The 22,280-nt window shown below is 45.5% G+C and overlaps 1 protein-coding gene across 1 annotated transcript in view; it reads left to right on the top strand.

Annotated features, from left to right (window-relative positions):
- The window catches only part of LOC138945807 (annexin A4-like), an 88,741-nt gene that overhangs the window by 60,122 nt on the left and 6,339 nt on the right, over positions 1 to 22,280 (top strand). The window contains exons 2-6 of the mRNA XM_070317316.1: positions 17,409 to 17,484; positions 17,831 to 17,925; positions 18,847 to 18,960; positions 19,630 to 19,720; positions 20,629 to 20,777. Coding sequence (XP_070173417.1) covers positions 17,409 to 17,484; positions 17,831 to 17,925; positions 18,847 to 18,960; positions 19,630 to 19,720; positions 20,629 to 20,777 — 525 coding nt within the window. The remainder of the gene's footprint in view (positions 1 to 17,408; positions 17,485 to 17,830; positions 17,926 to 18,846; positions 18,961 to 19,629; positions 19,721 to 20,628; positions 20,778 to 22,280) is intronic.

The following is a 22,280-nucleotide window of genomic DNA, read 5'->3' as shown; positions in this document are numbered from 1 at the left end:
TGAGAGAGAATGAGAGAAAGTGAGAGAGAGTGAGTGTGTGGTTATTTGTTTGTGACTGTGTGCGTGCGTGTATGGGTGCGTGTGTGTGTGTATATGTGTGCGCGCGAGCGCGCGCGCGTGTGTGTGTGCAGTGTGTGGTGTGTGTGTGTGTTTATGTGTGCCGTCAGTGTCACTTGTGTCATAGTGTCAGTATGTGCATGAGTGTACGTTTGTCTGTGTGTGCATGTGTCGTCAGAGAGAGAGAGAGAGAGAGAGAGAGAGAGAGAGAGAGAGAGAGAGAGAGAGAGAGAGAGAGAGAGAGAGAGAGAGAGAGAGAGAGAGAGAGAGCGACACTTCTTTGGCAATTTCAGTTGGACCAGACAGCGTCTTTATGTTTAACAGCCTGTTAGACTGTTCTGTAAACTTGGTGTTTACTGTGTTTTTTTCTAATTAACTGTTCTGAAATTTGGACAGAATAACCGTTCTTTCGTAAAACACTTCTGTCAAGAGTACAGCAATTTCACCATCTGAAAAAGGTGCAGAACGCCCCTCCGTGTCTACTTTCTTTTTGAGCGGCACACGTGCCTTGCCATTTTCGTTGACTGCCATGTTGATAGAAACGTGCGCATGCGTATTAGTAGGGATTCCCCCAATTTCCCCGACCTTGACCTTAATACTCTCGCTGTCACTACTTTGGCGTTCAAGTCAGTTCATGCATTGTGAACAGTGTTAGAAAGTTGACTTCGGGAGTTCCCACTTCGAAAAGAGGCCTCTACTTCCAGTGTTTCTTACTTCTAGTTCATGCATACGGGCCCAGGCGCCTCACTCGGTCGCTGAAGGTCCTCCCGTAGTCTACCAGAGAAGTAGAGATGTAGCTGGTAGGACGGCGACAGTGACAGCAAAAAGCCAATACAGCAGGTTAGCAGGTTACACGATGTTTGCGGACGACCTGGTTACAGCATCCCAGCACGTAGTCGTAGTAGATTACGTCCAGCAACAGCAGGCTGCAACAAAAAGCCTCGGTGCACTAAACATGTCATGCTCCCCTCACACACCACCTTTAAACATGTCATCTTTACATATCTCATCGAGCACGTGGGCCTGCACAAACGGACTTTTACAACAACAAATCAGCTATTTTCCTTCCTTCTCTCCATATCTGCAAAAACCATATACAGATTAGTATTTTAGCGTCACAAAGAGCAAATTATGCGCTAACCTGGAAAGAACAACAGAGAGTATTTCATTCCACAAACACAGACTCGTCAACAGCGTTAAATAATGATTTATTACCTCAACAGCCTTATGTAGGTAGCTCTCTTTTTAAGCGAATCCGCTCCCTTTCGAATGACTTCTGTTCGTCACAGAAATACCGTCATCCTCCTCTCGCGCTGAATCCTTATGCGGTGAAAAAACCTTTCCCGCACAGCGGAGAAACCTTGACTGTCAGCCAGCCTGTAAACGGTGAGAAGGTGGTCTGTCCTTGTAGTTCCTTTGTCCTCACTGGCAAGCAGCATGGCACGTTGATATACAGTAAAAAACGTGTTGAAAAACCATCAAACTTGTAGAATTCTGACACCGACGCTTCCCTCACGCTGCTGAGTTTCGAGTGTGTCGTTAATATGTCTCACATAGACAAACTTGACAAAATCACGTGACTCACCTTGTCACATTCCAAGTTCAGCTATCGCCAGTTTTGCCCCGACAGCAGAAATCACCCACGTGAAATCCGTGCAACACGAAATCCCCGTGTTCGGCTATGCTCGGTCAGCTAAAACCCAGCCGTTGACAGAAAGCACAGGCGCTTTCTATCGCAATTGACCAAGAGAAGGCACCCCACAGAGTGACACTTTCTCGATCCATGTCACTAAATCGTGACAGGCTGCCCCTCTGTTGATCGCCAGACAGATGTCCGAAGCAAATGACCAGGGGTAGGTGGAAGTGTATGGGTGTAGCCACTGCCCGTTGAAAAAGCAACGAGTGAAAATCTGGTACGACACAGCACGCCATGTAGTATTTTGTTTATCCTACATGCTGTACTTAGTGTATTTTACTCAGAACGTCTCGCAGTCGAGGCGGACAAATTCTTTTTTAACCTCGATCTCTTCCAGAGTCTCGTGCAATCTTTCACGTCAAAGCAAAGAAACGTCACTTTAGTAAGTGTAGGGTGACGTGTTAGTTTTAAAAAACATTTCCAGTGGAAACAGCAGGTGCAAAAATGTTTCCATAATGACGTTTGTCTCGGTGACTTTGGCATCATAAGCAGTAAAAGAGCAGGTCCCTGCCAGACTAGTTTGACACGTACATGATATACACACGTGTGGTTTGAGCGATATTGTTATCACATGAGTGGTCTCTCTCACGTATGTAGGATAAAACATCAGTGATATGTGCAGCAAATGACAGATAATGAACACCCCTTGGCAACATTCCAGAACGGTATCCCAAAGTAAACTTTCATCTAAGCGTTCGCCAATGTCCATTGGACATTCAAAAGCGAGTTACGGAATTACCACATATTGAATCAAAGTCAAATATATAGCTTTTTACGCGATTTTGACTCATTTTCAACACTCTCAGTGCTACGGTTAACTTGGTCTTCAAAGTTTAGTTCCTTGCAACACTTTCCCTCGGTGAGGTCGGGACACTGTTCAAGACTCAAGACTCAACATTTTACTGTCCTTATAAAAACAAGAAAAATTGCCATGCAGTGTCGAGCGGTTACAGACATAAAATACATCACAGTTACTCAGAATTAAGTATTGCATTAAAAAACAACTAACAGCAGGGGGACTAATATGTTTTCTTACTTTAAAAAAAAATGCTGTTGTTGATTATTACCCACCCCTGATACCCGCATAGCTTCACCCCCCACCCCACCCCGCTCAGCCCCACCCCACCCCGCTCAGCTTCAACAGCCCAGAGACGTGAAACGAGGATCAATGTCGGGAGCTGTCAGAAAGTGCTCACTGTGCCCAATGACATGACTTCTCTCTCTCTCTCTTCCATCGTCTCTCTCTCTCTCTCTTCCATCGCATCGTCTCTCTCTCTCTCTCTCTTCCATCGTCTCTCTCTCTCTCTTCCATCGCATCGTCTCTCTCTCTCTCTTCCATCGCATCGTCTCTCTCTCTCTCTTCCATCGCATCGTCTCTCTCTCTCTCTTCCATCGCATCGTCTCTCTCTCTCTCTCTCTCTCTCTCTCTCTCTTCCATCGCATCGTCTCTCTCTCTCTCTCTCTCTCTCTCTCTCTCTTCCATCGCATCGTCTCTCTCTCTCTTCCATCGCATCGTCTCTCTCTCTCTCTTCCATCGCATCGTCTCTCTCTCTCTCTCTCTCTCTCTCTCTCTCTCTCTCTCTTCCATCGCATCGTCTCTCTCTCTCTCTCTCTTCCATCGCATCGTCTCTCTCTCTCTCTTCCATCGCATCGTCTCTCTCTCTCTCTCTCTCTCTCTTCCATCACATCGTCTCTCTCTCTCTCTCTCTCTCTTCCATCGCATCGTCTCTCTCTCTCTCTTCCATCGCATCGTCTCTCTCTCTCTCTTCCATCGCATCGTCTCTCTCTCTCTCTTCCATCGCATCGTCTCTCTCTCTCTCTTCCATCGCATCGTCTCTCTCTCTCTCTTCCATCGTCTCTCTCTCTCTCTTCCATCGCATCGTCTCTCTCTCTCTCTCTTCCATCGCATCGTCTCTCTCTCTCTCTTCCATCGCATCGTCTCTCTCTCTCTCTTCCATCGCATCGTCTCTCTCTCTCTCTTCCATCGCATCGTCTCTCTCTCTCTCTCTCTCTCTCTTCCATCGCATCGTCTCTCTCTCTCTCTCTTCCATCGCATCGTCTCTCTCTCTCTTCCATCGCATCGTCTCTCTCTCTCTTCCATCGCATCGTCTCTCTCTCTCTTTTCCATCGCATCGTCTCTCTCTCTCTTCCATCGCATCGTCTCTCTCTCTCTTCCATCGCATCGTCTCTCTCTCTCTTCCATCGCATCGTCTCTCTCTCTCTCTTCCATCGCATCGTCTCTCTCTCTCTTCCATCGCATCGTCTCTCTCTCTCTCTCTCTCTCTTCCATCGCATCGTCTCTCGTGGCGTTCAGGGCCGAGCACGCTTTGCTGGCTGCAAAGTTGTCATGTTCTATAGCTACTGTCTGTCAAGGCGAGATGTGGATGAATTATATATGGGCTGTATTCCGCTGATCCAATTATCACATTTTCTCGTCTTATGTTTTTCTTCTTCTTCTTTTCGTCTTCTTATTTCTTATTTTGGTTGTGCGTGTAAGTTCGAAAAGCGTTCTGTGGCATCCTTCCAGTTCCAAGGAGAGGAATTGCTGTGTAAAAACGTTGTCCGTTTTGCTTGCCCCAAATTGGACGTCATCTTAGGATAGTTGTAACCACTGTGCATACACCCCGACACTCGTCTCGGTGCCAAGTCTCGTGGCGGGTATGGTGAAGGAACGCGAACTGCGGCCCTGATCGATAGTTGTGAATGGTGCTCACCCCACGTATGTTGATGTTTGACGGAGTCTTGGTTAGCCCGGTAGGCTCAGGCAGCGCGTATTGAACGTGTGGTAGGGTAGCTCAGAAAATAGGTCACTGAGGATCTCGCTCAAAATATGGGTCAAGGAGCGTTTAGCAGAACACTGGGTCAATGAGGGTTGTTTGTTGTGTGTCGAGGGTTCAACGAGGGTTGTTTGTTGTGTGTCGAGGGTTCAACGAGGGTTGTTTGTTGTGTGTCGAGGGTTCAACGAGGGTTGTTTGTTGTGTGTCGAGGGTTCAACGAGGGTTGTTTGTTGTGTCGAGGGTTCAACGAGGGTTGTTTGTTGTGTGTCGAGGGTTCAACGAGGGTTGTTTGTTGTGTCGAGGGTTCAACGAGGGTTGTTGTGTGTCGAGGGTTCAACGAGGGTTGTTTGTTGTGTGTCGAGCGTTTAGCAGAACACTGAGTCAAATACGCAAGGTAGCAAAACAAAACAATCTGTTCAGGGTAGATAATTGGTTTGACTTTCTTCTCGTATGTCAAAGTTGCAAAGATTTGCCTATTGTGATTTCTTGTCAATTTTTCTCATTCCGCTCTTCCGTTTTTGTCTGGTCGATTTTGAGGGTACCCTTACTTGAGCGGCGGTCACGTGATCCCTGTAAAAGAAATATTTAATCCAAAAGGTGATCCTGAAGGTTAAGTGAGCGGTCTTAACTGGCATATACAGTTTTAATTAAATGACAGGAATTAATGCTTTAATTTGGGTTTTAAATTTGTTGCAATAATTTTTTGGCCAACTTTAGTTGTCATTCTGTAGGGTAGCTGTATCTAGTGTCCCGATGATACGCCGTATTGTGCTAGCTACCATGTGTTGATCTAGTTGTCATTCTGTAGGGTAGCTGGTTTTTGGTGTCCTGATGATACGCCGTATTGTGCTAGCTACCATCCGCTGACACAGTTGTCATGTAAACTTGGTGGCACTATCACGATATCTAAACAAGATCCGATACTGCATACTGGAATGGATACGATGTTGAATGGTTACTAGGTGCTTATGCCCCATTGCTTGTCAGTTTTGGACAGCCAGTGTCTTAGTGTGTTTCCTAGGTTAGAGTTTTTCTCTGCAGGAAACCACTATGGTGAGGGTGTGCACGATACACGAGAGTGCGAGGACATGACCATTTCTCAAAGCAAAATACATGCATGGGAACTTTGAGCAATCGTCGTAACCTCCCTGGCATTATGCTATTCTGGCCAAAGCCCGCCAGTTACATGTATTTGACCGCCAGTTGGTTGTGAAGCGTGCTATCAAAGCGAGGGCTGCTAGCTGTACAGTAACGGAGGAGGGGAGGGGAGGGGGGGGGGAGTAATATTGATTTGGACATGGGATAATTCCTCAGAGAGATTTGGGGTAAGAGATCGGACATGAAACTTGGCGATAGAGACTTTCAATTCGTTTACTTTCAGAACAGATATGTGTGTGTGTGTGTGTGTGTGTGTGTGTGTGTGTGTGTTTTCGCGCGCGAACGCAAGGCTGTACACACACACACACACACACACACTCTCTCTCTTTCTCTCTCTCTCTCTGTCTCTGTGTTTCTCTCCCTCTCTCTCTCTCTGTTTCCCTCTCCCACTGTCTACGCACAAATATCGCTGTACACACACAAATATCAATTTCTCATTTTGCAAAAAGCCACTGCCATCACGAGACGGGTTGCATGGCGCCAAGCAAAGGTAAGACAACGCCATAGGGCCAGGATGGGGAGGGGAGAGTGGATGTGTGTGTGTGTGTGCTGGAAAACAGGTTGGAATCAGGTTGGAAAGGGGTGGGGGGGGGGTGGGGGGTGGGAGGTGTGCTTGGACACAGGTCAGGAGGGGGGTGGGGGAGGGGGGGGGGGCAGAGGGGGTGGAGCGAAGCTTGAAAACATATGCTGGAGTTTGATGGGTAGGTGGGGGTGATAAGGGGAGGGAAGCGGGTACAGGAGTACACTTAATATTGATCAGGTCGTGGTACGCGAGGCGTTGCAGAGATAAGGGGAGACAAGTGCGGTGTGATTGTGTTCACACGGACACCTCCCTGCTACTGTGGAACCTCCACGTTAAGACCTTGTTCTAAGTGTCGACTGCTCTATAGCTTAAAGGGAAACAACTCTTGCATGACTGTTGCACGCAGGGGCACACACCCTGCTGGAATACAAATGGCTGAAAGTTACACGCTGTCACGGTGTTTCACGTGTCTTCTTTCTGGGCTTGAACTGTGCTGAACTTCAGACCTAATAAAAAATGAAAAAACTCAGGTCTTAGGAAGGAGGAATCCTTACAATGGGGGCAAACTTACAGATCTATGTTATGAATAGAAAAACAGAAAAATCAAGGTCTTAAAAAGGGAGACGTCTTAAATTGGGGGATCTTAAAAGGGAGGTTTCATTGTACTGTAGTCACTCTTGCATCCAGTTGTTGCATCCCCCCCCCCCCCCCACTCGTCTCCCTGCTGCAGAATGCTGGTTTCTGACACACCTCGCAGTGCTATACTAATTCAATTGTGTTCTCGATAGAGTTCTACTTGACTTCTGTCACTACTTGAGTTGTGTTCTTGATAGAGTTCAACTTGACTACACTGAGTTGACTTCTCGATCCAGTTCTGCATGTCTACACGCTTGTCTCCCTGCAGCAGAACGTCAGTCCTTGGCAGGCTTGTCTTCCGTGCTTCTGTACTGCTCAACACAACACAACTGGCAAAATACATTTATCGTGACGACTCCAACAAGTCAGGCCCATGGCCATGTCAATATCAGCCCTGTAGTCTTGGAACTGAATCACGGTGCCTTCCAAGGGTGTATTGCAAGGGTGGAGGTGGTGACACTGAGCGTCCATCCTGCCCTTGAGAGTGGTGTCCCTTGACACCTTGTACTGTGTCACATGACATAGGTTCAGTGCCTCCTGCCAGGGTGCATCATTCCTCTGTAGACTGCAGCACTGCTCAGGAACTGAACATCACCCTCCATCAACCCCCCCCCCTCCACATCCCCCTCTTCGTCAGTCAGCTCGCGTTTGTATCTACACAGTTTTCCTTTATCGGTCTTCAAATTGCCTAGCTGATGTATTTATCAGCCAGAAACTGTACGATGACAAACTCTTTAATGTGAAAGATTGGCATTTGTAAGCTCCTGCGCAGTCAATCTTTCCCACCAGCTGTCAGGAAATACAAATTCAAAAACACACCTGTCCCTTGCTTCTAGGTATTGCTACTGAGCAATTAAAAACGTGTTGAAATACTGTCGCTTACTTCCAGAAATCGCTAGCCACCATCTCAAAACACGATCGTTTAATTATTTCTGATAAACATCGTATTCTAAAAGCTTAGACTCACCACTACGGAAGAATAAGACTCGCCTTTCCCGCGCAAAAACAAATTAGCAAACACACAAAGACACAATGGAAAGCAGTAAAAGAAACAGACCCAGATCGAGAGAGTATTGAAAGCAGTAAAAGAAACAGACCCAGATCGAGAGAGTATTGAAAGCAGTAAAAGAAACAGACCCAGATCGAGAGAGTATTGAAAGCAGTAAAAGAAACAGACCCAGATCGAGAGAGTATTGACAGTTGAATCGGATACCGCTTACGATATTACAGTGAAGATGCCGTGAGTTCGCTCTCCTTATTGCTTCCCTTTTGATTCACATCAACTCTCTCTCACTCTCTCTGTCTCTCACTCTCTGTCTCTCACTCTTTCTCTCTTACTCTCTCTCTCACTCTCTCTCACTCTCTCTCTCTCTCTCTCTCTCTCTCTCTCTCTCTCTCTCTCTCCCACTCTCTCTCTCTCTCTCCCACTCTCTCTTTCTCTCCCACTCTCTCTCTCTCTCACGCTCTGTCTCTCACTCTTTCTCTCTCACTCTCTGTCTTAGTCCTTCCCTGCATCATAGTATGCATCGAAGAAAATTAAACGTCCACTGCAAATGTTGACACCTTCTTCAGTCACTTTCTTCAGTTACCTTCCCTTCCTCACGCCGTGCATGACGACCAATACTCGAAGCAAGATCATGACTGTGGCAATGCCGGTGGTGTGGTGCGGATCGCTAGATACTTCAATGTTAACAATTGTCCAAATGGCATCACGGTGGAAGAGTGCACGTAATGCTGAACGGACGCCGTTTGGGTTGATTAAAGGTGTCTGGATTGGTGGGACGATGGGGTTGTGGGGGCCCAGTATCTCAGTTGGTAGAGCACTGGACTTGTGATCGGTAGGTCGCAGGTTCGAATTCGGGCCGGGACGGACACGGGTTAACTTTATGTGCAGACCCAGAGACGGAAGCCATGTCCCACCCCCGTGTCACCACAATGGCACGTAAAAGACCTCGGTCATTCTGCCATAAGTGCAAAAGGCTGAAACCACCTAAACACGCATACACTTGTGTATCTCGTCATAAGCCGTGAGGGCGTAAAACTCGAATCATATAACCCATACTGTAAGCCTCCCGTAAGCCATCACTGAGCTCCCCGAGTCTCTACATACAGTACATACAGTGCAAGCATACTTCCATTTGAACGCTGACCGAACGGGAACATCCTGGCTGCTTTCTGTCGAGAGTGAGACATTTTCAAAGAATTTATTTTCGTGGACAATCCGAACGGACTATCAGGCGCCTCGTTTTGATGCTAGACTTAACTTTTAAAATCTAAATAATAAATTGACAGCTTGTTACACAAACATTCTTAAATCATAAAAGAATTCTTTTTTCATCAAGACAAGATCAGTACAAATCGAAGTTTTGAAAGTTTGAAAAAAGAAAAGCCCGAAAACGTGTCACGCAAAACGTCTTTCTCGTAGCAGACGACGGTTCTCCATCCGTCGCTACCTCACCCACGACGCCTGTGTCAAGCTGGTTGTCTCCCTCATCTTCAGTCGTCTGGACTACTACAACTCCCTTCTGGCTGGCCTCCCCGCCTCATCCATTCATGGCCTACAACGAGTCCAGAACGCTGCTGCCAGGCTGACGTTGAGGAAGACGAAGCGAGACCACATCACCCCCCTACTTCGCTCCTTGCACTGGCTCCCTGTCAACACCCGAATCTCCTACAAACTGTCCACTCTGGTCTACAAGTGTCTCAACGACTCTGCTCCCGAGTACCTTCAATCCTCCCTGGACCTGTACACCCAGCCCTCCGACCGTCCCCTTCGTTCTGCTGCTGACCCTCTCCGCCTCCACATCCCTCGCTCGAAACTCGCATCTGCTGGTCAGCGTGCATTTCCCTCCGCGGGCCCCTCCGTCTGGAACTCCCTGCCGCTTGAGCTTCGCCAGAGCCCCTCTCTTGACGCGTTCAAGAGTAGGTTGAAGACTCAGTTCTTCCCGTAGCTGGCTGCGACTTTCATGTTCGACGTGATGTGTTGTGCCCCAAAAGACATTTTTGTGCTGTGCTCTGTGAGAGGTGTTTTCTTTGTGCTTAATATTATTTTGTTTTCTTTGTGCTTAATATTATTTTGTTTGGACCTAGCTATTGATGTGTACATTGTTGTTAAACAGTTGTTTGTTGTATGTTTACCAGGGTTTGCTAGTGTGTGATAGGGTTCGTGTCCGTCTGAAGATGTTAGTTTCTTTGTTAGTCCTGTGTTGACAACTCTTCGACAAGCGCTTAGAACTGTACCCACGGAATACGCGCTATATAAGCTTCATATTGATTGATTGATTGAAAGCGCCAGTTCCTCTGAACGGTAACCGCCACCGCTCTAGTTCGTGTGACTTGCAGTCGTTTGTTGCGTTTTAGATTCAGAGGTACACAATAACGTGCTATTGCAGATAAGCTTACAGCGAGTCGCCTTGAAATCACAAACTGACGACTAAATTGTGAAAAAAAAGAAACTGGATCACAAATGAAAGGGTGTTTGTACTGTGTGTAAAAGCCTGACAGTAGAGACTTTAAGAGTGGTGAAAAAGCTCACGACTTTCGTTTCGTCGCTGTTTTCTTCTCGCCCGTTGAGTATGCGCGCGCAGACCGAAAACTCACTGATGCGTGTTGCGATTTTCGCGCTTAAGAAGGCAGAAGCGAATGACTAAAACAGTAAACATAGAGCCAAAGAAGCGCTGACGATACATGCGCAATTGACTTGCATCCCGACGTTACACATTAAATGTACACATGTGAAATATGAAACACTACTCAAAGTAAGATTTGACTCACTTACTCAACTGTTTTATCCATATCATAGCAGACAAAATTGCTTCCAAACATATGAATCGACAATCGGCTCGTGTCCGCCATCTTGAATAATCCTTACTCCAACCTGACCGAATGTATGCTTCAGAAAACAAGTGAAAAATCGACTTTAGAGTCCACTCTAAGCCTTTGGATAGCAAAATATCAACAGACTTAAAAACAATCTAGTAACTAATTTCCAATAAATATATGATTGTCATCTAGAAATATCCATATCATACTTACGAAAGTAGTTTCGTAGAATTGCCCAAATCGACGAACTTCGTGTGGCTGATTGCAGCGAAATTCTTTTCGCAACCTACCGGAAGTGACGGGTACACAAATTTTGTGACGTAGCACTTCCTTATATGGGACGAAACGAATGTGGTGGGACAAAACGAAAATGATCTTAAAGTCTCTTATGTCTGTGATGGTTTACGGGAGGCTGACTGTGCCTTTAAGAGGCGAAATATTTAGTTTGTAGGACATCAAGCATTTTCTCTTTCCAGGAAGATGGGGCAGGGATAGGGGTAGGAGTGGGGTTGGCGGGTGGTCGCGGGAGTGAATATACAGTGCCTCTAAACAGAACATCGTAGACAGTAAATACACACTTGTGCGACCTCGTCAGAAACGGCTTCAATAAAACTTCTTTTCTCGTGTCTGAAAGCTCTTTCCGAAATTGCTGAAGTACTGTTTTGTGTTCAATGCGAATCGTACTCATTCAGCCTGGTAATGGAATGCTGGCGTACTTTAGCAGGCAGGACAGTATCATCAGAGTGGATAATGATACGTCGTGTAAAATCTGACATTTTGTCTGGCGGCATCGTAAAGTGCTTAACTGCATGGTTTACTGGTTTGGAAAAGAACATAATGATAGATTGTATCAAAGCTAACATCTTCTGATGCGGTATTTTGCAGCAGCTAAGGGGTTGTGCTGTGTTGTAAAAGGACATAATCCTAGTTACAAATAGAACAGCCTACGTCTGGTGGTGCGGTATCATGCATCCACGGAAGACGTTACTGCTCTTGGCGACAGACATTCAGAGGGCACAATAGAAATTCAGTTTTTATTTTTATTTAAATTTTTTTTTTTTACAGCAGAGTTAGGCCAAAAAAAATAATAGGTGTGGTTACGGTAACATAGCCAAAACAAATAGGGTAGGAAGGTAGGCAATCACTTTTTTTTTATTTTACTTTTTTTTCTAATGTGTACAAATTAAACCTACTTGACAGGGAAATAAGTGTGCGACTCGGGCGCTTTCGCTTTCATTGCGTTTTCTGCACTCGTTTACTTGTTTTTTGTGTATTTTTTTGACAAATGTAATAAAAAGTTATAGGGTCGGCCGCAAAAAATAGGGTAGGTCGGGTTACCGTAACCACACCTATTTTTTTTTTAGGCCTTACAATAAGCCTGTCCGACAGAGGCGAGGATGTTACTACCGCCTAACTGTTACAGAAACGAGCCAATAAGTCTGTCCGAGTCTGATATCTACCATGGATTACCTTCATTGTATCTTGTGATAAACATGTAGCCATTGGTCGCAGTTTAACTATAACGTGGAAAGAATGGAGAGTAGTTCGATTTTGTTTCAGGTGACCAAACGTCTTTCAGTTTCAGTTTGACTATCCGATATTCCAGTGAAGACATGCTTCTAACAAACTAACATTTTGAGATAATAAAGTTAATTTGATTTGATTACGCCATGATAGCAAGAGCAGACAGTGCATTAGGGGTTAATCATCGTCATGCCAACACGAGGCTTTGTGCATTCCAGGTTAAACATGTGGCTTCACAACATGGATTTGTTCTCACAGCTAACTCGTTCTGTGTTGGCCAGAGGCTGTGTTGTGTGATTTGGTCCTTAACTCAGAGACTGGAATAATGCACGTCAGTGCATTGGGGACGCGCTTCACGTGCTCTGCTCTGCTCACTGTCACGGTGTGAACACATCGATGAGATGGTGGTGGTGGTGGGGGGGGGGGGGGGGGTGTCCACATGAACCTTGGCAAGTAGTGTATGCTTCTGGTCAGTATCGGGTAAAGCTGTTAACCTGTATGTGTCTTTTGACTATAACAAATTCACACACATGCGTGGGCAAACACACAAACGCTTGAACGCATGCACGCCGAGAGAGAGAGAGAGAGAGAGAGAGAGAGAGAGAGAGAGAGAGAGAGAGAGAGAGAGAGAGAGAGAGAGAGAGAGAGAGAGAGAGAGAGAGAGGGGACACACACACACACACACACACACACATACACACACACACACGGACAGACAGAGATGTATAAAAGCAGTGACCAACAGCGACGAACGCCGAGTGGACAGATCAATGGACGTTGCTGACCGCCTGAAGACCCGGATTACGATAACCTTCCCGCCCCATGCCTCGGAATCCACCAATCTTGTTACTGCCCCCTTACAAACAGATAGTGTGTAACACAAGGTCCGGAACAGAACATCAAAATCAAACCGTCACGTTTTCTACGAGAGATGGTGAATTCCTGGTTTTCTCCCTTGTCTGACAACACACGTCTCGCGTGATTTATTGTTCTTGAGAGTTTCGGTGCGTTTTCAATTTGTTTTGGGATGTACGCGTTTACTCTTCGATTACACGTGTCGCAGGAATAAATGAATCGGTTGGAATACAGATATTACACGTGTCGCAGGAATAAATGAATCGGTTGGAATACAGATATTACACGTGTCGCAGGAATAAATGAATCGGTTGGAATACAGATATTACACGTGTCGCAGGAATAAATGAATCGGTTGGAATACAGATATTACACGTGTCGCAGGAATAAATGAATCGGTTGGAATACAGATATTACACGTGTCGCAGGAATAAATGAATCGGTTGGAATACAGATATTACACGTGTCGCAGGAATAAATGAATCGGTTGGAATACAGATATTACACGTGTCGCAGGAATAAATGAATCGGTTGGAATACAGATATTACACGTGTCGCAGGAATAAATGAATCGGTTGGAATACAGATATTACACGTGTCGCAGGAATAAATGAATCGGTTGGAATACAGATATTACACGTGTCGCAGGAATAAATGAATCGGTTGGAATACAGATATTACACGTGTCGCAGGAATAAATGAATCGGTTGGAATACAGATATTACACGTGTCGCAGGAATAAATGAATCGGTTGGAATACAGATATTACACGTGTCGCAGGAATAAATGAATCGGTTGGAATACAGATATTACACGTGTCGCAGGAATAAATGAATCGGTTGGAATACAGATATTACACGTGTTGCAGGAATAAATGAATCGGTTGGAATACAGATATTACACGTGTCGCAGGAATAAATGAATCGGTTGGAATACAGATATTACACGTGTCGCAGGAATAAATGAATCGGTTGGAATACAGATATTACACGTGTCGCAGGAATAAATGAATCGGTTGGAATACAGATATTAGTTTCCCAAGCTCCCGCCCCTTCCCCTCTTTTTATTTAAGGGAGAAGAAGGAATCAAGGTTGTTTCGATTATTTTCAGTTTGTCAACCAGTAGGTATCAGTTACAAGCAAACCGACACGGTTGGCCTAGTGGTAAGGCGTCCGCCCCGTGATCGGGAGGTCGTGGGTTCGAACCCCGGCCGGGTCATACCTAAGACTTTAAAATTGGCAATCTAGTGGCTGCTCCGCCTGGCGTCTGGCATTATGGGGTTAGTGCTAGGACTGGTTGGTCCGGTGTCCGAATAATGTGACTGGGTGAAACATGAAGCCTGTGCTGCGACTTCTGTCTTGTGTGTGGCGCACGTTATATGTCAAAGCAGCACCGCCCTGATATGGCCCTTCGTGGTTGGCTGGGCGTTAAGCAAACAAACAAACAAACAAAATTACAAGCAAACGATGTGATAATAGCAGCAACAGTGAACACTGTACCTGCGTGACAGTTGACACAGGTTGTCTTTTACATTCATCAACACCGATCGGAAAAGACACACAGTTTACCCACAAACACCAACTACATGTATGAGCGAATGTTTGAAAATCACTGTTTCAATATCAGCCATTTTGTTTCAATATGGCGGCCAAAATATTAGTGGAGCAAGGTGACATCCCTGCTGGAGATGTTCACGGACATCTAATTGAAGCATCCAGATGGGATGTCAGCTTCTATCAAGCAGCGTTGACCAAGTTCACCATGTCTGACTGAAGCTATCTGACTATTACAAAGAAATCTGAAAAAATTTCCATAGTTACAGAATCAAAATAATCTGCATGTTAAAAAAGAAGGTTTCACTGCAAGGTTTTATGTAGACGAAGTAATTATTTCTGTAATTCTTTTACACACTGTACTGTGTTGTGCTCTTCAGCCCTCACAGCGATCAATAGGCTTCACATTGACAGCGATCAATAGGCTTCACATTGACTGCGATCAATAGGCTTCACATTGACAGCGATCAATAGGCTTCACATTGACAGCGATCAATAGGCTTCACATTGACAGCGATCAATAGGCTTCACATTGACAGCGATCAATAGGCTTCACATTGACAGCGATCAATAGGCTTCACATTGACAGCGATCAATAGGCTTCACATTCACAGCGATCAATAGGCTTCACATTCACAGCGATCAATAGGCTTCACATTGACTGCAACTCTCGGTGCACTCAGCTCGCTCCTGCCACTGTCGGTCCCAATCGTTCTATCCTTCGTCTGGTTTAAACAAGGTTTTATTCAGTTGAACATGTTACGGTAATAAAACGAGAAATGAAAGGGACACGAACTCAAGCGAACGCTTATATTACGTGCCCCACGCAGTTGGAGAATCATACAATTTTGATCCTTCTTCTGTAACTATTTTTCTCCGATGTAACTTATATTCACGATCGTTCTATCCTTCGTCTCTGTTTTTTCTCCGATGTAACTTATATTCACGATCGATGTCTTGTTCCTGGCCGGCTGTATGGAAAGTATCTCTGCAGGCTTACATAGCACACAGGATCTGCAATTGAAACTTGTTTTTTTCTTTGGAATGTTGTGCTGTTTTGTCTATTCCTTTCACAGTGAAGCATGTATTTACAATAGGCATTCCTTCTATTAGGCCAAAAAAAAAAAATAGGTCTGTTTACGGTAACCCGACCGACCCTAGTTTTTTCGCGCGACCCTAGACTTTTTTTTTGGCATTTGGGAAAAAGAAAAAAAAATCTTGGTTTTTTTTTGCAAAATAACGTAAAAATATGGTTTTTTGGAAAAAAAAAAAAAAAAAAAAAAACAATCCCGACCTACCGACCCTATTTTTTGGGCCTATGTTACCGTAAACAGACCTATTTTTTTTTTTTGGCCTTACGCCATTTCTTCCAAAGGGTACGTGTAATACTAATTCAGTCTGGCAACTTGAGCTCTCTTTGTTATGATTGCTTATTCTTCGTACGGTTTCTTCGCCTCTTTTCATCGACAGTCTGCAGCTGAACTTCAATACAGTGTTCTAGATGATCGAACGTGTAGCAAAGACCTGTACGTGTACGTGAAGATATTGCGTCACTCGTGACTCACGTCTTTCTTCAATGTTCCAAATCATACGTTGTTATGCTCCCACCAAGACTGCAGATCTTACGTTGTTATGCTCCCACCAAGACTGCAGATCTTACGTTGTTATGCTCCCACCAAGACTGCAGATCATACGTTGTTATGCTCCCACCAAGACTGCAGATCATACGTTGTTATGCTCCCACCAAGACTGCAGATCATACGTTGTTTTGCTCCCACCAAGACTGCAGATCATACGTTGTTATGCTCCCACCAAGACTGCAGATCATACGTTGTTATGCTCCCACCAAGACTGCAGATCATACGTTGTTTTGCTCCCACCAAGACTGCAGATCTTGGCAAACGCCTGACGTAAAAACTAGATTTGATGACGTTACCCATACACGTTTCCGTACACGTCCTGAAAAGTGCTGATCTAGATCTTGCTAATTAAACCCCCTTGACTGCCGGAACATCTTACTTAAAAATTCTATTAAAAAAATCAAAACATACAAGATAACATAATTACAATATAATTGAGACGATGGTCTCCAGGGGAAGCAATCATCGTGCTGCAATTAAAACGGCAATGTTCAGCGGTCGTATCCCTTGCCAGAATATTGAATTATTATTTTTTTATGGTAGTGTAGCAAAAAAGAGGTATCCGAGACGAATTGTGGAAGTCATAGTTTTTAAGTGCTGTGGTGATATTTCGTTGCTAACTTTGTGTGCGTGTGTGTGTGTGTGTGTGTGTGTGTGTGTGTGTGTGTGTGTGTGTGTGTGTGTGTGCGTGCGTAAGTGTGTGTGTGTGTGCGTGCGTACGTGTGTGTGTGTGTGTGTGTGTGTTCAGTTCAGCACTAATCAACATGATGTGTGTGTGTGTGTGTGTGTGTTTGTGTGTGTGTATATGTGTGTTTTTTGTTGATGTGTGTGTGTGTGTGTGTGTGTGTGTTCAGTTCAGCACTAATCAGCATGATGTGTGTGTGTGTGTGTGTGTGTGTGTGTGTATGTGTGTGTGTGTGTGTGTGTGTGTGTGTGTGTGTGTATGTGTGTGTGTGTGTGTGTGTGTGTATGTGTGTGTGTGTGTGTGTGTGTGTGTGTGTGTGTATGTGTGAGTGTGTGTGTGTGTGTGTGTGTGTGTGTATGTGTGTGTGTGTGTGTGTGTGTGTGTGTGTGTGTGTGTGTGTGTGTGTGTGTGTGTGTATGTGTGTGTGTGTGTGTGTGTGTGTTCAGTTCAGCACTAATCAGCATGATGTGTGTGTGTTACAGCCGACGGTGCGACCCGCCATGCCGTTCAGTCCTGAGGGCGGTGCTGAGGGTCTGCGTAAAGCCATGAAGGGACTGGGTCAGTGTCACACACACACACACACACACACACACACACAAACACAGACACACACAGACATATACACATACGTACATAAACACATACAGACACACACACACACACACACACACACACACACACACACACACACACGCGCGCGCGGGCGCGCGCAGTCTCGGCATAAAAAACCCCACCTACTATAAATAACTTTATGACATACGTAAGTATGATGTGACATGCCCACTTTGTAAAGTAGCAAGTGTTTGTGTGTGTGTGTGTGTGTGTGTGTGTGTGTGTGTGTGTGTGTGTGTGTGTGTGTGTGTGTGTGTGTGTGTGTGTATGTGTGAGTGTGTGTGTGTTACAGGGACGGACGAGGCAGCCATCATACAGATACTGGCGACACACACCAACTCTCAGCGCCGTGAGATAGAGAAGCAGTACAAGACGATGTATGGCCGGGTGAGGCTCCATCTTTCTCTCTCTCTCTGCTTTTCTGTCTCTTTGTGTCTGTCTACCTCTGTCTGTCTGTCTGTCTGTCTGTCTCTATCAGTCTAACACTGTCTGTCTGTCTGTCTGAATCTCTCTCTCTTTCTCTTTCTCTCTATACCTCTCTCCCTCCCTCTCTCTCTCCCCTACTGATCTTGTCAGAGAGAGAGAGAGACAGAGACAGAGACAGAGACAGAGACAGAGACAGAGAGAGAGAGAGAGAGAGAGAGACAGACAGACAGACAGACAGACAGACAGACAGACAGACAGACAGACAGACAGACAGGCAGACAGGCAGACAGACTGACAGACAGACAGACAGACAGACAGACAGACAGACAGACAGAGGCGGATAATGATGATTTTGATTTTGATTGATTGATTGATTGATTGATTGATGATGATTATGATGATGATGATGAGGATGATGATGATTGATGGTGATTGATGATGATGATGATTCATGATTGATGATGATGATGATTTTGATTTTGATTTTGATTGATTCTTTCTTTCTTTATTTGGTGTTTAACGTCGTTTTGATTGATTGATTGATTGTGAAATAATAGGCCGTGAAAAGTAGGATATGCGCCGAAATGGCTGCGATCTGCTGGCCGATGTGAATGCGTGATGTATTGTGTAAAAAATTCCATCTCACACGGCATAAATAAATCCCTGCGCCTTGAATATGTGCGCGATATAAATTGCATAAAAAAATAATATAAAAAAAAAATCCCTGCGCTTAGAACTGTACCCACGGAATACGCGCGATATAAGCCTCATATTGATTGATTGATTGATTGATTGATGATTGATGATGATGATTGATGATTGATTATTATTATGATGATGATGATGATGATGATGATGATGATGATGATGATGATGATACAGGACCTAAGAACAGACCTCAAGTCAGAGCTGTCAGGACGGTTTGAGGACGTGGTGCTGGGGCTGCTCGACCCGCCCCGTCTCTATGACGCCAAGGAACTCAACAAGGCCATCAAGGTACAGTGCTGCGCTGTCTTCTTGGCTATCCTCTTGGCTATCCTCTTGGCTATCCTCTTGGCTACCCTCTTGGCTATCCTCTTGGCTGTCCTCTTGGCTGTCCTCTTGGCTGTCCTCTTGGCTGTCCTCTTGGCTATCCTCTTGGCTATCCTCTTGGCTATCTTCTTGGCTATTCTCTTGGCTATCCTCGTGGCTATCCTCTTGGCTGTCAACAGCTACAGTGATAGCCGAACCAGAGGATAGCACAGAGGCTATCACTGTAGCTGTGACATCTTCTTGCTCTATTATTGTGCTGTCATCCACTCTGTGTCATGTCACAGCCATCACGCTGCCTGCCTTGACAGTGTTCACCACTCAATATAGCTGTTTTCACATTGTTTTTTCTCGCCATTTTTCTAGCCCTCGTCAGCGCTCGGTTTGAGAAGGGACAGAAGGACGAGCCCTACCTTTGACCGGCCTTTGTACGGCCTTTGTACACATGGCATTTTAAATATTACTTTAACGTGGAATAAACACGGACAGGCATTGCTTCACCATCCGAAGATAGCACCAAGATCCGGCCATTGTGATCTAATCGTCTTTCATGCCCCAGTCCTGTGGTAATAGTGCGATATAAAAAGAACCGCGTAGGTGGTGTGTACACGCTACAGTTTACTGTGTCCCTCACAGGGCGCTGGGACGGACGAATCGACGCTGATCGAGATCCTGTGCTCACGCACCAACGCTGAGATCAAGGAGATCCGGGAACTCTACAAGTCACGTGAGTCACGCTTGTGCCAGCAGTTGTCGTTCTTGTCACGACACCCCACACATCCCAGCCATGTGTGTTGGGTACAAAAAGTAAACTTGTTGAATACAAGTTGCTTGAATGAACACGATACTGCGCGCCTCATGCATCACTCAACATGCATATTTTTCAGAGTACGATCACTTTTACCTGATGCCATTTTTCAACATGGGGGTAATGGTACATTTTGCAGATCTGTGAGGAAATGTCACGGTTAATTGGTTTCATTTCTTGATATGTGATTGTCAGGATCCTGCTCGGCATTGTGTCATTGTTTGGTTGAAATCAAGCGGATGCTCCAGGAAATATCATGCGAATTGAGAAATTGATCTTATTTTAGCCAACGTAAACGTCACGTAATTACGCTATTTCCAGCCATATCGGAAAGGCACGTTACAACAATTAGAAACACATCATTAAACACGCGTGAACCAGGGATTTATACCATCTCCAAAATAGGTCCTGTGGTTGTAACTGATCGGGCAGAAACCCCATTCAACTACGCAACCCTCGTTTACGTGAATCTTGGCATGTCATCATTTTCAAAATTCTGTAACAGAAAGTCTGTCCGATTGATTTCTCTAGTTTTTGTCACACTTGTTTCAGCACATTCTGACATTATTGCAGACATAATATTAGCAAAATATAAGCAAAGTCGATTTTCGGGGTCAATCGCTGTCAGATGTTTTTAAAAGACCGCTTGGTCGAAATATATGAAGGTAACGTTTTGTTGTGTCAATAATTAAACGTTCCAACAACACACCTTTTTTGATTTTTGATTCTGATAGAATAATGATCACATTATTGAAAATGAGACAATGAACAAGGCAGAAAAGATGGCTATGTGTGTGTAACATTGGGCGTTGTTTGTGTCGTTACAGACTTCAAGAAAGACCTGGAGAAGGACATCGTCAGCGACACATCCGGGGACTTCCGACGGCTGCTGGTGTCACAGGTCAACGGGAACCGTGACGAGCGAGCCGCCGTGGACCCAACCATCGCCATGCAGGAGGCGCACGAGCTGCACAAGGTATGAGGGGTGATCACTAACTTCTGACAGTTACACACGGTACGACGGGTGATCACTAACTTCTGACAGTCGGACAAGGTACGAGGGGTGCTTACACACTGTTTACACTTGGTCAGTAACATCCAATTCCTTAATCCGGTCGACTCTCACTTTTGATATTCTACAGGGGTGTTATCTACTCCCCCCCCCCCCCCCCAAAGATTTAGCTACCGCAGTTATTAGTGAAAGGTACACAAATGTACCTTGTAACTATGACTAGACGCGACTAGACTAGACTAGATAATGTTGAATTAACACGTCGTTGGAGTATTGTAAATGACTACACTCTAAATTGATGTGTTCGCTTTTGAACACCTTTTCTGTTACCTGTTTGGGACACATTTTGACATAGTTTATAACTCTTCTAGCAATTGGTAGCACATGGTATTCACTGTCTTCAAAACTGGTCACAGGAAGAGTGATCAAAAGTGAAGCACTTCAAGGTTGGAGTGTACAACATAGTCATTGTGCCAACCATTGCTACTCCCTCACTAGGAGTCCTCTCAACTGACTGTAACCTCGTGACGTGTGCCAACCATTGCTACTGTAACCTCGTGACGTGTGCCAACCATTGCTACTGTAACCTCGTGACGTGTGCCAACCATTGCTACTGTAACCTCGTGACGTGTGCCAACCATTGCTACTCCCTCACTAGGAGTCCTCTCAACTGACTGTAACCTCGTGACGTGTGCCAACCATTGCTACCCCCTCACTGGGAGTCCTCTCAACTGACTGTAACCTCGTGACGTGTGCCAACCATTGCTACTCCCTCACTGGGAGTCCTCTCAACTGACTGTAACCTCGTGACGTGTGCCAACCATTGCTACCCCCTCACTGGGAGTCCTCTCAACTGACTGTAACCTCGTGACGTGTGCCAACCATTGCTACTCCCTCACTAGGAGTCCTCTCAACTGACTGTAACCTCGTGACGTGTGCCAACCATTGCTACCCCCTCACTAGGAGTCCTCTCAACTGACTGTAACCTCGTGACGTGTGCCAACCATTGCTACCCCCTCACTAGGAGTCCTCTCAACTGACTGTAACCTCGTGACGTGTGCCAACCATTGCTACTCCCTCACTAGGAGTCCTCTCAACTGACTGTAACCTCGTGACGTGTGCCAACCATTGCTACCCCCTCACTGGGAGTCCTCTCAACTGACTGTAACCTCGTGACGTGTGCCAACCATTGCTACCCCCTCACTGGGAGTCCTCTTAACTGACTGTAACCTCGTGACGTGTGCCAACCATTGCTACCCCCTCACTAGGAGTCCTCTCAACTGACTGTAACCTCGTGACGTGTGCCAACCATTGCTACCCCCTCACTAGGAGTCCTCTCAACTGACTGTAACCTCGTGACGTGTGCCAACCATTGCTACCCCCTCACTGGGAGTCCTCTCAACTGACTGTAACCTCGTGACGTGTGCCAACCATTGCTACCCCCTCACTGGGAGTCCTCTCAACTGA

Source organism: Littorina saxatilis, linkage group LG13 (genome assembly GCF_037325665.1).
Source record: "Littorina saxatilis isolate snail1 linkage group LG13, US_GU_Lsax_2.0, whole genome shotgun sequence".
NCBI lineage: Eukaryota > Metazoa > Mollusca > Gastropoda > Littorinimorpha > Littorinidae > Littorina > Littorina saxatilis.
Note: the sequence above shows the minus strand (reverse complement) of the source record. Positions and strands in the feature narration are given on the sequence as shown.